The sequence below is a fragment of the Heloderma suspectum genome, chromosome 5, assembly GCF_057233095.1.
Source record: "Heloderma suspectum isolate Gila_16-S chromosome 5, 16-S_ref, whole genome shotgun sequence".
Classification (NCBI taxonomy): domain Eukaryota; kingdom Metazoa; phylum Chordata; class Lepidosauria; order Squamata; family Helodermatidae; genus Heloderma; species Heloderma suspectum.
Genome location: NC_139462.1, coordinates 162,916,796 through 162,939,201, shown reverse-complemented (window position 1 = coordinate 162,939,201; position 22,406 = coordinate 162,916,796). Strand labels below are relative to the sequence as shown.

General features: G+C 45.2%; 1 protein-coding gene and 1 long non-coding RNA gene across 2 annotated transcripts in view; one reads left to right on the top strand and one right to left on the bottom strand.

Moving 5' to 3' along the window:
• The window catches only part of LOC146344756 (uncharacterized), a 74,346-nt gene that overhangs the window by 37,582 nt on the left and 14,358 nt on the right, over positions 1–22,406 (bottom strand). The window lies entirely within an intron of this gene.
• Positions 1,647–22,306, top strand: BFSP2 (beaded filament structural protein 2). Its single transcript, XM_084858160.1, is given in 7 exon segments — positions 1,647–2,127; positions 13,068–13,150; positions 13,373–13,529; positions 15,323–15,484; positions 16,440–16,571; positions 20,800–21,020; positions 22,127–22,306. Coding segments are annotated over 7 exon segments (1,341 nt in total). The 5' UTR covers positions 1,647–1,671; the 3' UTR covers positions 22,257–22,306.

Below are 22,406 nucleotides of genomic sequence, written 5' to 3'. Positions count from 1 at the left end.
TATTCAGTTTTCAGTCATGTAAGATTACTTCGCTTCATTTCTCTACCTTGCTTCATCTCTAGCCAGCTAGCCTCAGGGCACCGGTGTTTGTGAGGTCTCAAAATATAGACAGAAGACTATACCTGCATTTATATAAGGCTGAACAATCAAGCTAGAACATAGAGAAATCTTGTGCCCCATGGCTGCAGAGATAAACAGAGAAGCCAAACATACATTTACAGCGCACTCCTATGTGTCTACTCAGATGTAAATCCCACTGTGTTCAGTGGGACTTACTCCTAGGTAAGTGAGTATACGATTGCAGCCTTACTAAGGATATTTTAGGTACTTTATGGTGGGGTGGATTAGAGAATGGTTTCTAGCCTTGTTATTCTTTCTGGGGCTTCTCTAGATTTTCCAAGAATGCATATGGACGTAGGAATGAAGACAGATTTTTCTTCCACAGGATGAACTCAATTTCCTTCTGCCTTCACAATGTAAATGCCAGGTTGGATCCAGATTTACACTGAATCAACTGTGCTGGTGGAAGTGACTTCCCTGCCCCCTCCTTCCCACAGCAGCCCCTCCAGCACCTAATAATGCTAGACAGAGTCAGGAGACCCTGCTGAATGCGGTGAGCTGTGGTGTATCAGGGAGGCGGATCACCAAAAATTGGGTGGAGGGATCCTCCACAAGCGGAACCCTTCCTCTTAAAGAAGGCAAGTCCAGGATCCAACCAGACAGATCAGTAAATCCAGTGCTGGTTTATTCATTAGTCTTGTCTCTCCCAGCATGTTTCAGGTGGGCTATCAATCTTTTGAACTAACAGATATACAGTTATTTATTTACACATTCATCCATCACTACCTTGTTTTTTTAAATTTAAAAAGAGTTGCGAAACTGCTCTGGGGAAAGGATGGGGGGAGGTGTTTCATGGTGTCACCAGTGCTAGCCAGTCAACGCTGTGCAGAACATCTGCTGCAAACTCACTGAACCTTGTCCTCAGTCCTGGAGAGGAAAAAAAGGTTTGCTTGAAGAGTGCTTCCAGAGCAATTCCATAGCTCAAATAATGTAACATTTATACGCACTTGAAAGAGGTGAGTACAAGTTTCTGCACTGCCCACAACCAAGTTTGTTTCTAGTTTCAAGACTCCTTTTCAAAAGAGTTCATTCATGTGTCAAAAGCTAGGAGGCTTTTGACACTTGGATTCAGACAGAATGGTACAAGCCGTTTTATTCATATAAATAGAGCTGCTCCTGATGTAAGGGGCATCTCAGTTAGTTGGAATCTTGCTAGTACGTGTAAACCCCACCTATGGAAGCCTAGAGAATGCCAGTGTTTAAACATATAAAGGATTTTTTCTTTCTCCACTCCACCACCACCCCTGGCACTACTATGGCTCTGAATTGTATTGTCCTTTCCATGTGCTGCTCTTGCAGCAGACAGATTTCTCATGAAATAGATTGCTGACCGAGTGGAAAAGGCCCAAGCTATTGTCCTAACAAACATGCCTGGGGTGGGCAGCTAAAGACAATGAGAAATGTCCCAGAAGCTCTTATGACAGAACACAGATAATGACCCCCTTTTCCCCAGACCTGCTTGGCTCTGCAGATCTTGGCCAGTGTGCACAGCAGCAGAGGGGCAGGGAGGGGAGAGGCAACTCATTTCGTGCCAACGTTCAGAAGTGCAGCATGCCCTTACCAAAGCGCAGAGCTTCCTTTTTGGGGCAACAGCCTTCCATTTCCACAGCAGAGAGCTTGGGGGCCACCAGCCATAGGGTTAGCATTGGCGGAGGAGTAAGCTTATCCAGACCATCAGGAGTCTACGTGGGCATCGTCCCAACAGGAGGTGTGAGCAGCCTGGGCACCCGGGTGTCCCGCAGAGCCCTGGGAATAAGCAGTGTCTTCTTACAAGGTCTTCGTAGTTCTTCTTCATCCATCCCGTTACCCCAAGGGCTGGAAAGGGGACGGAGCCTGTCCTACGAGAGCCTGAATGGCTGCCTGGTGGACTACATTGAAAAGGTGAGAGCTTTAGAGCAGGTCAACCAGGAACTTGAGGACCGCATACGCGTTTACCTGAACAAGAAATCTTCCAGCGCCAGCAACTGGGGAGCCCTGAGAGAGAGCTGGGAGTCCATCCACCACCAAGTGAGTATGAGACCTTTTTGGCAACAAAGACCGAAAGTAACGAATTGTTAACAAAAACAAAGAGCTTCTGATGCCAATGATTAAACGTAGACTCACGCTCATCATGTACAGCTACCCTGTACAGCGCATTTTAACTCTAATCTCCAGGATAATTAGCATTTATCATTTCACAGTGAGCTGTGGAAGACTGGTATTATGTATGAGAATTGCCTTAGGAGGTTCATGCACAGGAGAGGAAGAATGAAAAGCTCTCCCATGTTTGGCCCGATTATAATCAGCGATTTCTCCTCAGAGCAGTTACTATGATTAGGAGAAAAATTATTAAGAGAGGCTGCTGCCAGAACTGTGTCAGTTTATCCACCCCAGCATTATCTCATTACCAGCCTGATGACTGTTTGTAATCAGGCAAGTGAGATTTGCACTTGTGTTTCCATCTTTTGTCCATCACATTTTCCAACAGCCAGGTTTATTTTTAAAGAATGGGCTGTGTCGCAAGATATTGCTCCCATCCGTGCAAATAGCGGACCTTTCAGGTGGAGGTGAAATTGCATGTGCAGATTGCATTTTTTGCAAAAACACCCAATGGACATCATTTGTCTGCAAACTGTGAGCATTTTTGCCCATTTTATAAAAGTAATCCAAAAAACAAAGCCCCCCCCCCAAAAAAAAACTTATGAAAACCAAGCACAATCCTACATAATAGGGATGGGCAACATGTAAACCAGGGGCTGGGTGTGGCCCCTGAACTTCAGCACACTGAAGTGCTGACAACTTCAGTGGCATCAAAAAGGGGGTTTTAAAAAAAAAGTGCTTTTAGCTCTATAGAGTGCTGAAAGGGTCACATTTACCTTGTCCTAAAAAAAATTTACAAGCCGTTTTTCCAGGGCGCCCTGAACAATGCAGAGTGTGGCCTGCGGAGGAGTGTCCAGGGGTGAAAATGGCTCCCAGACCTCCCTAAGCTGCCCACTCCTGCTATCTCCAGTTCTATGAAATGCTAGGAAGAAGCATTTAAGTTGAGACATTTGTGTGCCAACACCAGCTCAGGCATTTCTGTAGCACTAGTTTAGCGTCACCTTACCTGGAATCTTAAGGTCTTGTAGACCTACTGAAGTCATGGATGCCTGTAGTCTAACAATGCAACGTGGATGGGCTAAGGTATAGCAGCGCAAGACTTGGACTTGCTTGGGTTGGGAGACTCAAATCCCCATTCAGCTCAATAGGTGGCCTTGTCAGGTTACTCTACTTTACAGAGTTTCTATGAGGATCAAAGACCCAGAGAACTTTGAGAACAGTATAAGAAACAAATGTGATTAATAGGAACATAAGAAGCTGCTTTATATGGAGTTGACACTGACTGGCAGCAGCTCTCCAGGGTTTCAGGGAGGATTCTTCCATAGCCCTATCTGGAGACCATGCAAAGCTCTACCACTAAACTTTGGCCCTTTCCCACATTAATAAATTGGGCCCAACTAATTGCCATAAATTATTATTAGGAAGGGATTAAACCCCAGATAGCAGCCCTACAGGATTGGTTTGTTGGCCTTTTCCTGTATTACGTGGCTTGGCTGACTTGCTTTAGGCAACTGGAAGTATCTGGGACTTTCCTACTCTCTGATCAGGGCAGACTGTGGTCTACAGTGCAAAGGTTGAGCTATAGTAGTGTGGTGGATGAGCGGTCCTGCCTCAAGTAGGGGGTTAAGTAGATAAGATGTGCTATGTTATTATAATCCTGCAACAAATTCACCAATAATCAAAGAGTATGGAAGCAAGACCAATTCCTTCCAAGGGTAAAGTTTTATACGATAAAGGCAGCTAATATGCAGCTATTAATGTTTCTTCATGCAAAGAGATAAGATCGTCCTCACAGAAGACATTTTCTGTACAGCAGCCTTCCCTGAAAATGGTACCCTCCAGATATTTTGGACCTCAACTTCCAGCATTCCTGACTCTTGGTCATACTCCCTGGAGCTGATGGTAAGTGAAGTCCAAAACATCTGGAGAGTACCAGGTTGTGGGAGACTGCTCTTCATAAATATTACTTCCATGCATCTCATAGGTATGCTGACATGTGAGATGAGCGCACACATATCTCTTTCACCACATGTACACATGGCAGAAGCCCTAAGTGTTGGCAGATACACACAGAAGAATTGGTGCATGAAATTTGTCTTTTGTGAACCAGCCCAAATTTATGCAACCACCACATATTCACACAACGACCAATCAGCAAAGCCCAAGATATGGTACATTTCAAAAAGACTATGAAACACATCCAAGTTGGGGGGGGTTTAAACCAAAGGATAAGATTTTTATTTTGATTAAGTCTCTAGTCTGTTTACTTAACTCTTAAGACTATATTGCCTTCCTTGTTTGAATCAGGGATTATTCCAAAGAGGTGGTTAACCCAGGCTGAATCCCTGAGCATTTGAATAAGGTTTTATCATTCACACTGTATTCTTTGATTATTTTAGATTAATTCTGATTATTCTGGATAAAGACTTCTCATGCCCTGACAAACACTAAAATATTTAGAATAATCACTACAGTTAGGTGCATGTAAAAGATAATTTGATGTGAATCTATTAGCTCTGTAAATTATTACAAATCCATCACCCCAACAGAGGTCTGTTCACATGACCATATTTCATACCATGAAGTCAACACAGGTTGGCATTTTTCCACATTTTGAATATGCTGAACCAGCCTTAAAAATGTTTTGATACAGGATACATTTGAATGTATACATTTGACATGATTTTAATAAGATTCAAGCAGAAGGGCATCTGAAGAAAAAGTAACTTTTTAAATACATTTTGGTGGCCACCCCGTTTTATAGACAGAGGATCCACCCTTTGCAGTTGGGCAATATTCACACTTACTGGGAGTGAGTCTCATTGGACTTGATAGGACTTGCATCTGAATCTGAGTAGTTCAGTATAGGATTGTGCCGTCAATAAGTAATTCCCAAACTGTGCACTGCAACGAGTCAGTCAATTAAAATTCCTGTGAGCCCAAAGAGCCAACTCACACCAAGGCTGCCTGCTGTGTCTCTGGGTGATTTACTGCTCTGGCCTTGCCGCTTTTCAATCAGCGTCTGCTAGAAGCAGATAATCCTACAGTGTCTCCGTTTCAGATGTGATCAGATAATTCAGACTCTCCCAATGCAGAGCTGCAGCAGAATTACTCGCCTTCAGAAGGGTGCATCTTTGTGACTCATTGCTCTGGCCTCCTAATTGGAACACTGACAAATGCAATCATGAACCCAGGGCAGTACATCAAGCAGAGATCCAACAGGCAGCCACATCGAGGGGGGGCAGTAATTCTACAGCATCTCTGCTTCAGGTGTCATTGCACTACAGCCAGCAGGGCTTTAGGGCAGAAGTCCAGGACTTCACTCAGCTGAATAAACAGGAGAACCTCCAAGCATAACAGGGCTGGCTTAGCACATTTTGAAGTAAGTGAAGTAATGCATATTACCATCTAAAGGAGGGCGGGGGCATACGGCCATTGAGTCCAGAGTCAGTATACCTAACTGCACCACTGTATGATTAGGTCGTTCAGCCACTTTCAGTGCAGATTTCTGCACTGTTGTATCTCTGCTTGGGTCACTGTTCTGGGTGTGCTGCCTTCCAACAGAAACAAGGCATGCTCAGGTCAGTGAGTGGTTCAGGCAGAAACACCATTTGGCAAACACCTTAGAGGATGGGAACTCTTTTACTTACACATGCGAGAAGAAAACATTTTGGATAAGGTGAAGCATGCCTCCTGTTTTAGTTCCGGGGGCGGGGGGGTGAGCCTGTCTACAATCAGAAGATTTGGGGGGAGGGGGTAAGTATGACTAAGTGACCAAGTCTAGATCCAACCCATTATAAATAAAATAAAAAGGAGATAGATCCAACCCCAGTTCACTTATTTGTCCTAGCAGAGTAGAGATCCACATCCAACAAAATGCCCATGATTTTTTAATTTGTTTTTTAAATGTAATAAATCTAAGGCACTAATACTTGATAGAAAACAGTGATAATCCCTGCACCAAGCCATTCCCATGCCCTTCCTGAAATGTACTGTTCCGCTACCAGCACAATTATGGAGAAAGAAAAACCGCAGCAAACACACTGCCCTCTCTGTCACTCTCAAAACACTGTCCGCCCCATTCCATGCATGCAAATTTCCCAACCACGTTTTAATAAATAAATAAGTCCGTAAATAAATAAACCGTCCCCTCCCATTAAGCATTTTGCTCCCATGGCCACTGACATTAAATAACAATACAACCAAATAATCATTCAAATCTGTAAAACCACACAAAACAAACAACCAATAGCCAGTGGTGTAGTGGTACATTTTTGAAGTCCCTATGATCATGACAGTCCCTGTAGCGCCCCCGCCCCTGAGGAGAGTCAGCAAAGGCAGACAGCTGTGTGGAAAACAGTTCTAGCAGTTTTTATCTCCACCAGGAGCAGATCTTTTGTGAAGCCAATGGCTCTTAATTTCCAATTCAAGACAAAGCCACCCAAAAATACTTTGCATTACAACAAGGGATACCTCACAACAATATACTGTTCCTGCAAAAAATCCACCCCCCCCTGCTCCCCAGCTACGCGAGTATTACTGGTAAGTGAACAAAGAACTGGGGGGGGGCAGGGGGAGACAATGTCATTCAGAGCGGGTGTAGTATAGTGCTTAGAAGGTTGGACTGGGACTCGGGAGATCTGGGTTCTAGCCCCACTCGGCCATGAAGCTCACTGGGTGACTTTGGGTCAGTCACTGACTCTCAGCCTAACCTACCTCACAAGGCTACCGTGAGGATAAAATGGAGAGGAGGAGGATCATGTATGCCACCTTGGGTTCCTTGCAACAGGAAACTGGCAGGATATAAATGTAATAATTAATTAATTGTCCTGTTAATCAAAAAGCTCCAGCACTTCGACCCTGCAAGCCCTGGCCCTATTACATCACTGCAAATAACTGCAGCAACGTCATCCAATTGCAACACTGGACAAACAGCAGCACATGATCCCGGTGTAACAGTTGCTTAGGTTCACTTTCCTTAACGCCCCAGTATGAGATTACTTTAGTAGGGGCTACAGAGTGAAATCATAACAGTGGTCATAACTTCTTAACCTAGAGATGGGTGGCATGATGAGGGGTTCGTTTCAAATTTAGTAGGAAAGGGAGAGAGAGCGTGTGTGTGGTGAAAGGGGAACTCGGTTTGTGCTCAAGTGCCTTCTCGTTTCCTGGCCTGCCTAAAATCAGGCTGGGGCTGAGACAGGACTTTGCTCTCCACTTCCAATCACTCTTTGGAACCACAAATACAAAAGCAGCTGCATAGCCTTCTGCAGTGCTTATGGATTTCAGGAACCGGCCTGGAGAGTTATTCGAAATCTCAATTAAGCAATAAATAAATAGGCATATTTAATTCTAAAATACCTACACACTATCATTTGTGAAATATGGTGGCAAGAATGTATTTTGCCACAAGTGCAGGTAGGGAAACCACTGCTCTAATGAGGGTTGTACAATCCCCTGAAACAAGTATGCTTAACAGGTTAACACAATAATTAATAGCTATTATATAATTATAATTGAATTGATAATTATCACAATTCATAATGTTTTATTAAACGCCCTTCTGCATTCTACATATGATTCTACATATAATTATCTTATTATTATTGTGTTCATTATAAGTGCTGACTTCAACAGTCATCGTCACCAGAGTTACCAGATGTCACTATCTCCAGCGGTGGTGACCTGCAAGGTGTGTGCAATGTTTGTTTTCTTGCCTGACAACAACATGGGCTACACCTGCAACAAGTGCAAGTTGATCACGCTGCTGGAAGAAAAAGTAAGTGGACTGGAGCGGCGACTGTCGACCCTCCGGGGAATAAGAGAACACGAAGAGTTCTTGGACAGAATGGGGGAACTACAGCAGCAAAGGGAAGACCAGAAGCTTGAAGAGCAACAGCAAGATGCAGTGGGAAATGCTGAGGTGAAGAAAAATGGAGTAGAGGATACTCCTTGGAAAAGGGTGACAGTTAGGAGGAGAAGTACTAGATGCCACTCTGCACCAGTGGAAGCAGTGCAGCTGTGGAACCGATTCCAGGTACTTGCGGATATGACTGGAAGACAGCCTGCAGAGGAAGAATCACAGGGGAACCTACATGAGAGTGAGCAAGAGGCTGAAGGTCAGTCAAACAGAGGCGATGAAACCCAGGCCTACAACAACAAGAGAAGAGTGGTAGTAGTGGGAGACTCCTTGCTGCGTGGGATCGAGACCCAAGTATGTCGCAAAGACCCGTGGACTCGCCAGGTACGTTGTCTCCCGGGAGGACGGATTAGAGACATGACTGAAAGGTTGCCTGCACTCATAAAGCTCACTGACAGGTATCCCTTTCTTCTCATCCATGTGGGAACAAATGATACCGCCAAGCGGAGCTACGAAGAGATCACGTCAGACTTTGAAGCTTTGGGAAGGAAACTCAAGAACTTTGGAGCCCAGATAGTTTTCTCATCCATCCTTCCAGTAGTTAGAAGAGGGATAGAAAGGGAAAGAAAAATACTCCGGGTGAATGACTGGCTACGAAGGTGGTGCTGACGAGAGAGATTTGGATTCTGGGACCACGGGCTATACTTCCTGGAAGATGGGCTGTTGGCAAGGGACAGGTTGCACCTCACAAAGGATGGGAAGAATGTGTTTGGCCACAGCATGAAGAACTTCATCAGGAGGGCTTTAAACTGAATCCTACGGGGAAGGGAGTTGTAATGTTGGGGGTAACAATGGACATAGGCGCATGCACTGCAACCGAGAGAACAGCTCTGATAGCGCCCAATAATAGTCTTCAGACACATGTAGGAAGAAAGCCAGACTATGAAGCACATGGTCTTCGATGTCTATATACTAATGCCCAGAGTATGGGAAACAAACAGAACAAACTGGAACTCTTAATACAGGAGGGAAATTATGACTTGACAGGTATAACTGAGACTTGGTGGGATGACTCTCATGACTGGAATACAGCAATTGAAGGATATAACTTGTTCAAAAAGAACAGGAGGAAAAGAAAGGGAGGTGGGGTTGCACTGTATGTGAAAATACATACCTCTGCACAGAAATACAGGAGGAGGAGCTTGGTAGCCCCATCAAGAGCATCTGGATCAAAATAAATGGAGCAAAGAATAAAAGGAACCTGGTGGTCTGAGTCTACTACCAGCCACCCAATCAAGGAGAAGACAAGGGTGAAACTTTTGAAAAGCAAATAGCCAATGTTTTAAGGAAGCATGATGTAGTAGTAATGGGGGACTTCAATTTCCCCGATATTTGTTGGGAGACAAATTCTGCAAAACATGGCCCATCCAGGAAATTCCTGACTTGTGTGGCGGATAACTTCCTCCTACAGAAAGCAGAGGAAGGAACTAGAGAATCGGCTATCCTTGACTTGATCCTTACCAACAGAGATGACTTAGTGGATAAAGTAGCAGTTACAGGAACTCTGGGGGAAAGCGACCATGTTGTACTTGAGTTCCTGGTTCAAAGGGAAGCAAAAGCCGAGTGTAGTCAAACGCGTACCCTGGATTTTAGGAAAGCTGATTTTAATAAACTCAGAACAATAATCAGTAAGGTCCCATGGCAAGCAACATTAACGAGAAAAGGAGTCCAAGATGGGTGGGAGCTTTTAAAAAAGGAAATTCTCAAGGCACAATTACAAACAATTCCAACAAGAAGAAAAGGTGGAAGACAACAGAAGAAGCCAATGTGGCTTCACAAAAAGCTTAGGGATGACCTGAAAACAAAAAAGGACACATATAGGAAGTGGAAAGAAGGCCAAGTAACAAAGGAAGAGTACAGGCAGGTAGCACAGAATTGCAGGGATGGTGTCAGGAAGGCTAAAGCTGAGAACGAGCTGAGGTTAGCGAGGGATGCTAAAAACAACAGAAAGGCTTTCTTCAGCTACATGCATAGTAAAAGGCAGAGGAAAGAAATGGTTGTTCAGCTATTAAATAAGGATGGCAAAACAATAACAGATGACAAAGAAAAGGCAGAGGTGCTCAATTCCTACTTTGGCTCAGTCTTCCCCCAAAAGAGGGTCTATGACCCCCCTGGCAAAGGCAAAGTACAGGCTGAAGGGGCAGGATTGCAGCTTGAGATCGATAGGCATATGGTCAAGGAACACCTAATTATTTTGAATGAGTTCAAATCTCCAGGGCCAGATGAACTGCATCCTAGAGTAATAAAGGAACTGGCAGAAGAACTCTCAGAACCGCTGTCTATTCTCTTTGAGAAATCATGGAGGACGGGGGAAGTGCCAGATGACTGGAGGAGGGCTAACGTTGTCCCTATCTTCAAAAAGGGTAAAAAGGAGGAACCTGGGAACTACGGACCAGTCAGTCTGACATCAATCCCTGGGAAAATTCTGGAGCAGATCATAAAGCAATCCATCTGGAAGCACCTTGAAAACAATGCCGTGATTACTCGAAGCCAACATGGATTTGTCAAAAACAAGTCCTGCCAGACAAATCTGATCTAATTTTTTGATCAAGTAACCTCCCCTGTGGACCGTGGGAATGCTGTAGACATCATATACCTCAACTTCAGCAAAGCTTTCGACAAAGTACCCCATGATATCCTAATGAGCAAACTAGCTCAAAGTGGGCTAGATGAAACAACGATCCGGTGGATCCACAGTTGGCTACAGAATCGGACTCAAAGAGTGCTTATCAATGGGACCTTCTCATACTGGGGAGAGGTAACAAGTGGGGTACCGCAGGGCTCAGTCCTGGGCCCAGTGCTCTTCAACATTTTTATTAATGACTTGGAGGAGGAAGTGCAGGGGATGCTGATCAAATTTGCAGATGACACAAAATTGGGAGGGATAGCTAATACCCTGGAAGACAGAAATAAAATTCAAAGTGATCTGGATAGACTGGAGGGCTGGGCAGAAAACAACAGAATGACATTTAATAGGGATAAATGCCAAGTTCTGCACCTCGGAAAAAGAAACCAAATGCACAGCTACAAGATGGGGGATACGTGGCTCAACAACACGACAAGAGAGAAGGATCTTGGAATTGTTGTCGATCACAAGCTGAATAAGAGCCAACAATGTGATGTGGCTGCAAAAAAGGCAAATGCTATTTTGGGCTGCATTAATAGAAGCATAGCTTCCAAATCCAGGGAAGTACTAGCTCCCCTCTACTCAGCACTGGTTAGGCCTCATCTGGAGTACTGTGTCCAGTTCTGGGCACCACATTTTAAGAAGGATGCAGACAAACTGGAGAGGGTTCAGAGGAGGGCAACAAAGATGATCAGGGGACTGGAAACAAAGCCCTATGAAGAGAGACTGAAAGAACTGGGCATGTTTAGCCTTGAGAAGAGAAGACTGAGGGGAGATATGATAGCGCTCTTCAAGTACTTGAAAGGTTGTCACAGAGAGGAAGGCCGGGATCTCTTCTTGATCATCCCAGAGTGCAGGACATGGAATAATGGGCTCAAGTTACAGGAAGCCAGATTCCGGCTGAACATCAGGAAAAACTTCCTGACTGTTAGAGCAATACGACAATGGAACCAATTCCCTAGGGAGGTGCCTCCCACACTGGAGGCGTTCAAGACGAGGCTGGACAGCCATCTGTCAGGGATGCTCTGAATTGGATTCCTGCACTGAGCAGGGGGTTGGACTTGATGGCCTTGTAGGCCCCTTCCAACCCTACTATTCTATGATTCTATCAGTGAAGGAGTACAAATGCAGTGGGGATCCAGAATTCAAATGCGTTCAGCATCTGGAACTATTCACAGAAGGGTAAAATGGGAGAGGAAATGGAAATGACAACCTCCTAGTTCCCCACATTCCAAATGGGTGAAGATTCCATTTAGCTATTATGTTGAACAGCCACTGAAATACCCCTTATCCACAAACTGATCTAATCTTGTTGAACGCCATCACCGCAACTTGTGATAGTGAAATCCACAAATGAATTAGGCAGCGTGAAGAACTACTTTATTTTGTCAGTACCAAACATACTATAAATTAATTTAATTGGTTTGTTGTTGTTCAGTCGTTCAGTCGTGTCCGACTTTTCGTGACCCCATGGACCATAGCACTCCAGGCCTTCCTGTCCTGCGCTGTCTCCCGGAGCGTGCTCAAGTCCGTATTCATTGCATCAGTGATGGCATCTAGCCATCTCATCTCTGCCATCCCCTTCTCCTTTTGACTTCAGTCTTTCCCAGCATCAGGGTCTTTTCCAGAGAGTAATTTAATTGGTTACCCTAAAATAATATGAGAGAGGGATTGCTATCAGCTCTCTCTGCACCAGCCTTCCCCCACCCAGTGCCCTCCAGGTGTCTTGGACTACAACTCCCATCAGCCCCAGCCAGCATATCCAATGGTCAGGGATTGATGGGAGTTCTAATGCAAAACATCTGGAGGGCACCAGATTGGGGAAGCCTTCGCTAGACCTGCCCATTATTGTGCAGCAAACATGAGCCAAATACATGCTGTATAGAGGTTGTTTTCACTTACTCCCTTGTGGCAACTACGCCATGCAGCAAGACATTTTTATGCAATAGCTTACTATGAAGGTGCAGTGATTTTATACACACCCATCCACACTGCAACAGGGAGTGTTTCAAAGAGGCCTCCATACAGCCATTGGTTAATGGACCCTGCCCCCATCCAGTGTCCCCCAGATGTTTTGGACTACAACTCCCAGCATTCCTGATCATTGTCTATTCTGGCTGTGGTTGATGGGAGTTGAGGTCCAAAACATCCGGAGGGCACCAGATTGGAGAAAGCTGGAATAAGGCATATCAACCAATAAGAAATGCATTGAGTATACCATGCAGCTGCCCAAAGGTGTTCAAATCCAGTCTGGTCCAATTAAAGATCCAATTCTTGATTCAGATTATACACGTTCTTTATATTTGACTGCTTGAACTGTTCTAGGTTGGAGATGCAGTCCTGGAAAACGCCCGGCTTATGTTACAGACAGAGAATATTCAAGCCTGTGCTGAAGATGTTAAAGACAGGTAACTCCCTAGTTGTTCAATTTTTTCCTTCTCTATTGATATGAAAGAGGACAGCAAAATAGATTTGTGCTGCAAACAGTAGTAAGAAGGGCTGGAGCTAAAGAAGTGATGAGACACCCATCAGTAGGGCAGAGCTATGACTTTCAGCTGGTGGTAAATGTGTCTGCCAGAAGACTGAGCTCTGTGTTATGTCGTCTGACATATTGCCCATTTGCTCTGCAGGTATGAAAATGAGCAACCATTCCGAAAGGCAGCAGAAGATGAAATTAACTCCCTCTATAAAGTGATTGATGATGCTAATTTGACTAAAGTGGACCTGGAGGGTCAGATCGAAAGTATGAAAGAAGAACTAACTTTACTGTCAAAGAATCATGAGGAGGTAAATCAAAGCTCAAAAACAACACGTGGCTAGAACATATCCGTTTGGGCCAATCATTGACTCATCATCTACCTGCCTCCTATGTATGCAAAGTGGGCTATTTTTCACCAGACCGCTTTTGCCATACCAATAGCTATTTACAAGAAGTAACTTCACCATTCCCAACCAGAATGAGAGTGTTCTTATGTTTCAGTTGACTATCCAAGGAATTAGTATAAAGATGTTTGTTTTATTTATTTAGAATATTTTTGGATAGTCCCTCCATTCAATAAGTGTTCTCGGCAATGTACAATAAAAATACAAAGATTAAGATAAGCACTGTGCCGGGTTTTTTTATCTATTTATTTTTTTACCAATCGTTGGGGGGAGGGGCGAAAAGAAATTACACCCGAAAATTGTGGGAAGAGATGAGAACTTCAGAGACATTTCTCAGGGTGTGGGGCTTCAGTGCTTACCTTACTGTAAGGAGGTGATGAGGCGGTGAAGTGCTCTTTAGTTTACCATTTTTATCCCATCCTGTCCTTGCAGCCTCTCTGGCTACCTGAGCTTTCTGAAAAGTCCCTTAGAGAACTTAACCAGGACTTCCCCCCTTGGGGCTTTCCAGTGCTGCTGCCTGCCAAATGACTGAAAGCTGAGCAAGGCATTTTTGGTTTGGTTTTGTTGTTGTTAAAAGTCCCTTTAACAACAACCAGATGAACAACAACTCCTCACTCAATAAAATAATTGTAAAATAAAAAGCACACACGAACTCCTCGGCCACCTCCTAACAGTAAGGAAAGCACTGAAGCCTTGCACCCTGAGAAATGTCTCGGAAATGTTATTTATTTATTTATTTATTTACCGCTGAACATATTAAAAAATATATCTAAGCAAAATTCTCAACATCCCTGTGAAAGAGGCAGAAAAATGACGGCCTCTTTCCCAGGGAAACAAAGGCTACCTTTACATTAAAGAAAAAACGCGCATTCCTTTCCATGTTTACAGACAGCGACCACATGATTGCTGGGAGGTGACATTTTCACTTTTCAAGTTTCCATAGAGATCAATGAAACTGCGCCATCTAGTGGCTATTTTAAAGCATAACAATCTGACTTAGTTCATTATTTCCGGATCTTTCTGAGGCGGAATAACCAGGAAATACCTCTGGGTGTGCCCTGGAGGTTGACAACATCATGAAAAGGAACCGCAAACTTCCATGAGTGAGCAGGAGAAAAGCTCTATGTGAAGCCCGACGAGGTTCTGAAAGGGGAGGTGGGGTTTTGGCACAGCACTATTTTTTGTACATAAAAATAAAAAATCCTAAAACATTTTAAAACTGGGGATTAATGATAAAAAATAGGGAGGCATTAACTGGTAAAAGCTCTACCGATCAATATTGTCTTCACCAGCCATCAGAAGGACACTTAATAGCATGATCCTATGCATGTCTACTCAGAAGGAAGTCCCATTGCTTTCAGCGAGGCTTACTCCTGTGTAAATGTGTATAGGATTGCATCCTAATGAGGCTAGCCTCACCTCCCTGGGGAGGCCATGCCAAAACTGAGGTGCTGTTACACAAAAGGCCCTGTTACGAGTACCGACCAACCTCACCTGTCTAGGAGGTGGGCCACGTAACAGGGCCTCAGATGAGAACAAATATAAGATGGGGAGGAATCAAGAGTTCCTTGAAATAGTCTGCCATAGAGATAATATGCAAGACAATGACATTATGACACAGCTGCACCAAAGGAGATCAGTCCTCTCACTAGAATTTCAATGAGTGCTTCACTTTTTCTGATGTGGTTCATTTTCAGGATGTCAAGATGCTTTATAAGCAGCTTGCTGTATCACCACTGGAAGAATTAGATGCTCCCATTGGAACTGGCCTGGATGACATCTTGGAGAAAATCCAAATTCACTGGGAGAGAGATATTGAACGGAATCATGCTGAGACTGGCGCATTGCTCCACACCAAGGTAACCATAAACCAAGGTAACAGTAACTAACAGTGCAATCCTATACACATCTACTCAAGAGTAAGCTTCTTTGCCTTCAATGGGACTTATTCCCAGGTACGTGTGTATAGGGTTGCAGACAAAAATGCTTAGGGATATGGAGCATCTCTCTGGGATGCTAAGCTTAAGAAGCAGAGATGGCCTGTGCATTGAGCTGGATCCAAACTAAGGCGGTCCCAAACTAACGTGGTCATGCTTTCATCCAGGGATGGGGAGCCTCTTTCAGCCCAAGGGCCAAATTCAATTTGGAAGACACTCCCAAGGGCTGCATTCTAGTTGTGGGCAGGGCTAAAGGCAAAGCGGGTGGGACCAAAGGCAAAAGGGGCAGGGCCAAAAATATTAAAAATACCAGCATATTGTAGCTTAAACCTCTTTCTGCCAGTAACTAAGCCTCAGGAGAGGCATTTCAGCCTTTCAGAATGGGGGAAAAACTGCAGACAAGCTGGGAAACGACCAAATGACTGGGCAGGGGTGCAATGGGAGGGGGCATAGCCATCTGGGGAACCTTGAAGGGGGGCAGGTTGGATGGCAGGAAGGCTGGATTTGGCCCCCAGGACTGATGTACCCTACCCCTGCTTTAGTCCTGCTGAATTCTATGGGACAAGTTAGTCATGATTAGCTCAGGTCCCATTGATTTCAATACAGCTAAAGCGCGACTTAGTCCAGATGCATCCTATTATGTTAGGGAGTTTGAAAATATTATGTGTTACCACATGAGAAGCCTTTTCCTTCCATTTTCTTTAGTCTGCACTTCCACTCAGGAGTTATATTTATTTACATAAACAGTGGGGAAAGCAGAGGATTCAGACCTGAGCAGTCTTCTTTTAAATTTCCACTGATCTACCTACGTGTAACAGAATGGCAAGTGAGAACCAGAGTTGTTGTTTTCCTGCTTATCATCATGACTTTTTGCCAGCAATCTACAGAAACAGCCCCTGATGTACGAACAGAAGAGGAGGAACTGGTCAAAATCCTGAGGGCAGAGTTTCATGAAACAGCTTGCAAAATTCAAAGCCTGCAAGCAGAGACTGAATCACTGAGAACACTGGTAAGTAAGTAATGAGAGCAGACATCTATTTATTGGTGCAAAGTCATTGTTTCCAGAATGGTCAAATACCTATCTGTTTGCGTATGGGTATGAGGCTGTATGTTGAAAGAGTAACAGTGCAATCCAACTCATGTTTACTCCGAAGTGAGTCCCGCTGTTTTCAATGGAACTTACTCTCAGGAAAGTGTGCGCTGGATTGCAGCTGAAATTTTCAATTGTGTTTGACAAACCAGTCTTTCCATTATAGTAAATGGGCACACCATTCTTGCAAAAACCTAGGGATGTCAGAGGAATCTGTCTGGGGAGTAAAGTTTGCCAAGTTTTCAGCAGCTCAGCCCCCTAGACTTCAGCTGGCTAAGCCATGAGCTGGCCCAACTCGATCTGTATCAGGTCCAGCCAGCTTGTGGATTTTCAGGGCTTCCTCCCACCCAAATCTCCACTGATGCAAATTGTAGCCAGACGTTGGATGCCCACATTGCGACTGGAATTTGCACACATTTTGGCCGCAATATACTTAATTTGTGCAAATTGCATGTGCAATTTGTGTAAATGTGCTATGGCGCCCATGGGCACCACATTGGGAACTCAATGTGTGGCCAAAATTTGCACAAATGGAGATTTGGGTGGGGGACACACATGAGAAACTTCTCGGACTTGGGGGGAAATCCCACGGCTTGGCTCGCAAATGCAAGCTGAACCAGGGGCTCCAGGGAAATCCGACAAGCCCAAAAATCCAGATTTCCCCACGACAGCCATCCCTAGGAAAATCAAACCTTGAGAATTCTCCTTTTCAACACTGAAGGTAAGACTGTAAACCTAAGAGCACAATCCAGAAAAACCTAAGTATGCATAAGTCCCATTGATTTTGGTGGGAGCATTAAGCAAGTGCTTAAATCTCTCCCACTGAAATCAGCAGATGTCCATTCAGTTCCTTCCAAGACTGTTGGATGTGGATTTACACTGGATCAGCAGCACTGACAGAATTGGACTTCCCCGCCCCCTTCTTCCCATGGCAGCCCCTCCAGCCCCCTGAAAATGCTACACAGAGTTAGGAGACCTTGCTGAATGGGGTGAGCAGAGGTACATGGGGGAGAGGAGATTCCCCACAATCAGGAGGGACCCTCTATGAGCGGAACCCTTCCTCTTGCGGATGGTTAGATCCTGGATCTAACACAGGGTCATTATATGCTGCAATCCAAAGAGTGTCCGTCTACTCTCTAACATGGATACAAGGATCTGTACACACACTTCTCATGTCTCCTTTCACTGCTTCAGACATCACTTTTTAACCTCCCTCAAGTTTCCAGAGTGGCTTGTCAAACGGTCAGTGGAGTGATGCTATTGTTGGGGTGGTGGGGAGGGAGACTGAGAAATCCTATTCCATATGCTGAGACTGCCAAATGGATGGCGGAGAATTTCTCCATGAATCTTCGGGAGGCCGAGCGCCGAGGCATTCGGCCCCCCGAAAGTGTTGGGGAAATTCTCCGCCAGCCCCCGCCCCCCCCCCCCCCGGGATGGGACTTACCTTCAGCGAATGTCCCTCTCGGCGGCGGGTCCCGGTGGCGGGTCCCGGCGGCAGTTTGGCGGCGTTTCGTCGGGGGTGGGGGCGGCAGCCGGTCTCCCGACCGGCTGCCGCCACCGCCATTACAAAATAAAAAAGTAAAAACAAAAACAAAAACACACACCTGTGATAGGCTACGTGACGATTTACATAGTCTATCACGGCTAGATTTCCAAAGTCAGCCGTGATAGGCTACGTAAATCGTCACGTAGCCTATCATGGGTGACTTTGGGGGGGGGAAAGCGCGTACACAAATGGCAGCAGCCCATGGGCGCCGCCATTTGCGTTCCTTATTTTGGCACGTCTAGTCTACGTAAAGATTTACGTAGACTATGGCGAAAATAAGGGCAACGCAAATAGCGTTCCCTTATTTTCGCCGTAGTCTACGTGAATCGTTACGTACACTAGACGTGCCAAAATAAGGAATGCAAATGGCGGCGCCCATGGGCCGCCGACATTTGCGTACGCGTTTTTTTTTTCCCCCAAAGTCACCCGTGATAGGCTACGTGACGATTAACGTAGCCTATCACAGCTGACTTTGGAAATCTAGCCGTGATAGGCTACGTTAATCATTACGTAGCCTATCACAGGTTGTGTTTTTTTTTTTACTTTTTCTTTCGCGGCCGGGGAGACGGGGTGCTTCTCCCCAGCCTGAATTTCGGCCGGGCGAGGCGGGGCGCCTCCCCCCCTCGCCTGAACTTCGGGGGGAGAAGCGAAGCGCCTCCCCCCCCACCGCGAAAAAAGCTGCAGGACAAGGTAAGTCCCTTTCGTACATCCCTACAAATAACCTTCTGCATTCTGGCCTGTGAGTACATCAGGCCTGCCCAACTGTTAACCCCAAGCTGAATGCAAGCCTCTGCTGTATTATGGCATGAGCCAGATGCTTGGCTATGTGCCCCTCCTTCCTCCCCATTTTGGCAGCCTTTGGCATCTAACAACTGGAGGTTTGTGTAGCCCTTGCCAGGTGATTAGACCACACTACATGGCTAGTAAGGCCTGGAATACATAGAATTTTTGAGTTGGGAGTGACCTTGGAGGTCATCTAGTCCAACCCAGGGGAGGCTAATGTCTCCGATGTCAGTGGGGTGGTGGATCCACTCCTTTAGAGTTCTGATTGGTTCTATCATAGAATCATAGAATAGTAGGGTTGGAAGGGGCCTATAAGACCACAGAGTCCAACCCCCTGCTCAATGCAGGAATCCAAGTCAGAGCATCCCCGACAGATGGCTGTCCAGCCTCGTCTTGAATGCCTCCAGTGTGGGAGAGCCCACCTCCTCCCTAGGGAATTGGTTCCATTGTTGTATTGCTCTAACAGTCAGGAAGGTTTTCTGTTGTAATGGTTCAAATGGAAACTCGGAGTGGATTCACCGCCCCACCGACATCGGAGCCACCAGCCTCCACTGGTCCAATCCCCTGCTCAGGATGCAAGTACAGCATCCCTGCCAGATGGATGTTGAGGCTCTGCTTCAATACCGCCAGCGAAGGAGAGACCATCACCTTCTAAGCAGTGGTGTAGTGGAGCCAGGACTCACAGGGAAGCAGCACTCACACTTCCTTACTAGCAGTGATGCTGCTGACGTCATCTGCAACCAGCACTCCCCCCCCACCCTCCACCCCCAGAATTCCTTTTTTCCTCTGAGCTTAGCTGCCATCCTAACAGTAGCTGGAGCGAAATGAATTCCCCCAGCAACTATTTATTTATTTAAAGTCATTTCTATATTACCCAATAGCCAAGGCTCTCTGGGTAGTTCACAAAAATCAAAACCCTAAACTACATGATCAAACATAATGTAAAATCTTTAAAAGTTCAAAGCAAAATAAAGCTGAAGTAAAAACCAGAGTAAAAACTAGCCGCAGGAAAAGGTCTAAAAACACAACACATATTTAAAAACAAAACAAAAAGTGTTCCCTGTTGTAATGCAAAGTATTTTGGGTTGACTTGGTCTTCAATGGGCAATTAAGACCCATTAGCTTTACAGAAGACCTGCTATTAGCAGATAAAAACTGCTACAACTGTTGTATTGATATTGATCAACAAAGCTGTCTGCATCTTTAGATTCTTCTTGGTGGCAGGGTGGGGGGCGCCTACCAGGACCATCATGATGAGCGCCTGCACTTCAACATTTACCACTGCACCACTGCTGCTAAGGTAATCTGTTTCTGATGGTGAAAGCTGTTTGACAGTGGAAATTTCTCCTAATGTTTAACCAAAATCTGCTTCCCTGCTATTTTCACCCATTGGGTTCTAGGCCTGCCCCCGACAGCAACAGATCTTATTAGTGCTTTCATTACCAGAGGGCAAGTGCTTTAACCTCAACCCCATCAAAGCAGTGTTAGGCCTATATTCTGACAATGCAGAAGCAACTGTTGACCAGAAAGCATCTTGCCCTTTCACTGAAAAACTTAAGGCAGCAGTGCCAGCAAGATTTAAATACTCCTGAATACATGCTGATCAGATGTCCATATCCTCTCATCTGACTCAAATGCCTTAGTATGCACATGACAGATGCCCAGCATCAAAGTCTCCCTCTCCTAGAAAAGTGCACACATCACGGAGAAGGCTTGTGTAACCACAATACCAATGTGCACTATCTAGATAAAACACTCCAGCAATGACAGCCAGAAACAAGCCTCCCTTTAGAGCCTGTTGTTCTCTTGCCTTTGCAGAAGAAAGAATTGGAGAACTCCCTCTACGATGCCAAGCACTGGCATGACATAGAGCTTCAGAATTTAGGCTCAGTAATTACCAAGCTAGAAGCAGAAGTTGGAGAGATCCGAGTGGAGACTGATCAGCAGCAGAGGGATCGTGAAACTTTGCTGTCCATTAAGACACAGCTGGAGAAAGACATTGCTGCATATCACTGCCTTCTGGACAAAGAAGAGAGCAGGTATTGCTTTTTATGGACTGTGAATTGTGCCTTCAAACTCCATTCTGTTTTGCAATTGATGCCTCAATTTCAGATGTGGAAATACACAAGCTAGTTAACTGAATTCAGTATATATGGAACATGCCATTCCAGATCAGAATAACCCTATGTGAATTCCTATTTACAAGGTATGCTTTCACCAGATTCCTGCCCCCACCCCAGGAAGCAGCAGGTGCGATCCACAATTTATTCTGGTCTTGTCTCTCGTTAGGTCTCTGCTCTCATTTAATTTTATTTTAGGCCTCTGGAGGAAGGGGTGGGGCTGAGTGGATGGCAGCAGTAAAGCTTCTTATCCTGCCCACACTCCCATCTGCCTTTCTCATGCGGTGCTCATAAGATTAGAGACAAACCCACATGAAGTCCCAAGGGGGGGTCTCAGTATGAACTGTAGACTGAGTTCAGTGGATTGGTACTATTTCTTACTGTAGACTGAGGTGAGCAACTTGTAGCCCTCCAGATGAACTCCCATCATCCCTCACCATTGGCTATGCTGGCTAGGACTGATGTGTTCTAGGCCAAAACATCTGGAGGGCTACAAGTTGCCCACTCCTGCTGTAGACAAAACGTGTGACACATTTGCCCCAAAGGCTGATGATACTGGCCACTTCCTAGGGCAGCTGTGCCCAATATGGTGCCCTCCAGATATTTTGGACTACAACCCACATCAGCTCCATCCAGCATGGCCAATGGTCAGAGATAATGGGAGTTGTGGTGTCCCAGATATTTTGGACTAGATTGGGGAAGGCTGCCTTAGAGCCTTGGGTAATAGGGGCTACAACTGGGACCTTGAACAAGACGTTGCAGTGTGGAGTTCTCCTGTTCAGGGTTCTACCCACCCCCTTTTCCAAGATATATTCCATTCTCTCCCTCTCCTCATTTTCCATTCCCTCCAATAGTCAACTAGCATTCTGTGGCCATGGAGCATGCCCAGTCCCCATTCAGCTTTCCTAAAGTGTTGCTGTTGTATTTCTGCAAATCCCCAGGCTTACCGATATCTCCCTCTTTAGGGGTTCAGTACTGTTTTGCCTACATAAGGACCCATACTCAAAGAATGAGTTTGCTATTAGTATATAGGATTACTGCACAAGCAAACACAAGCAGCATAGCTCAATGATAAAGATCCTACCCCAGATAAAATCCCCTAGTCCAAACTTGCAGAACAAACGTATATACGTAAGACATCAGCTCAAGGACTAATGTATTTTTGCTCCCACACATTATCCATGTGTGCAGTTTCAATACCCTGTCATCAGCTAAGGCATGTCAGCTAGTAAGACTAGCAAAGACTACCCTCTGAGACTATAGCATGCTGCCAATAGTTATGAGTGATAGTGTCACGTCAAAAAA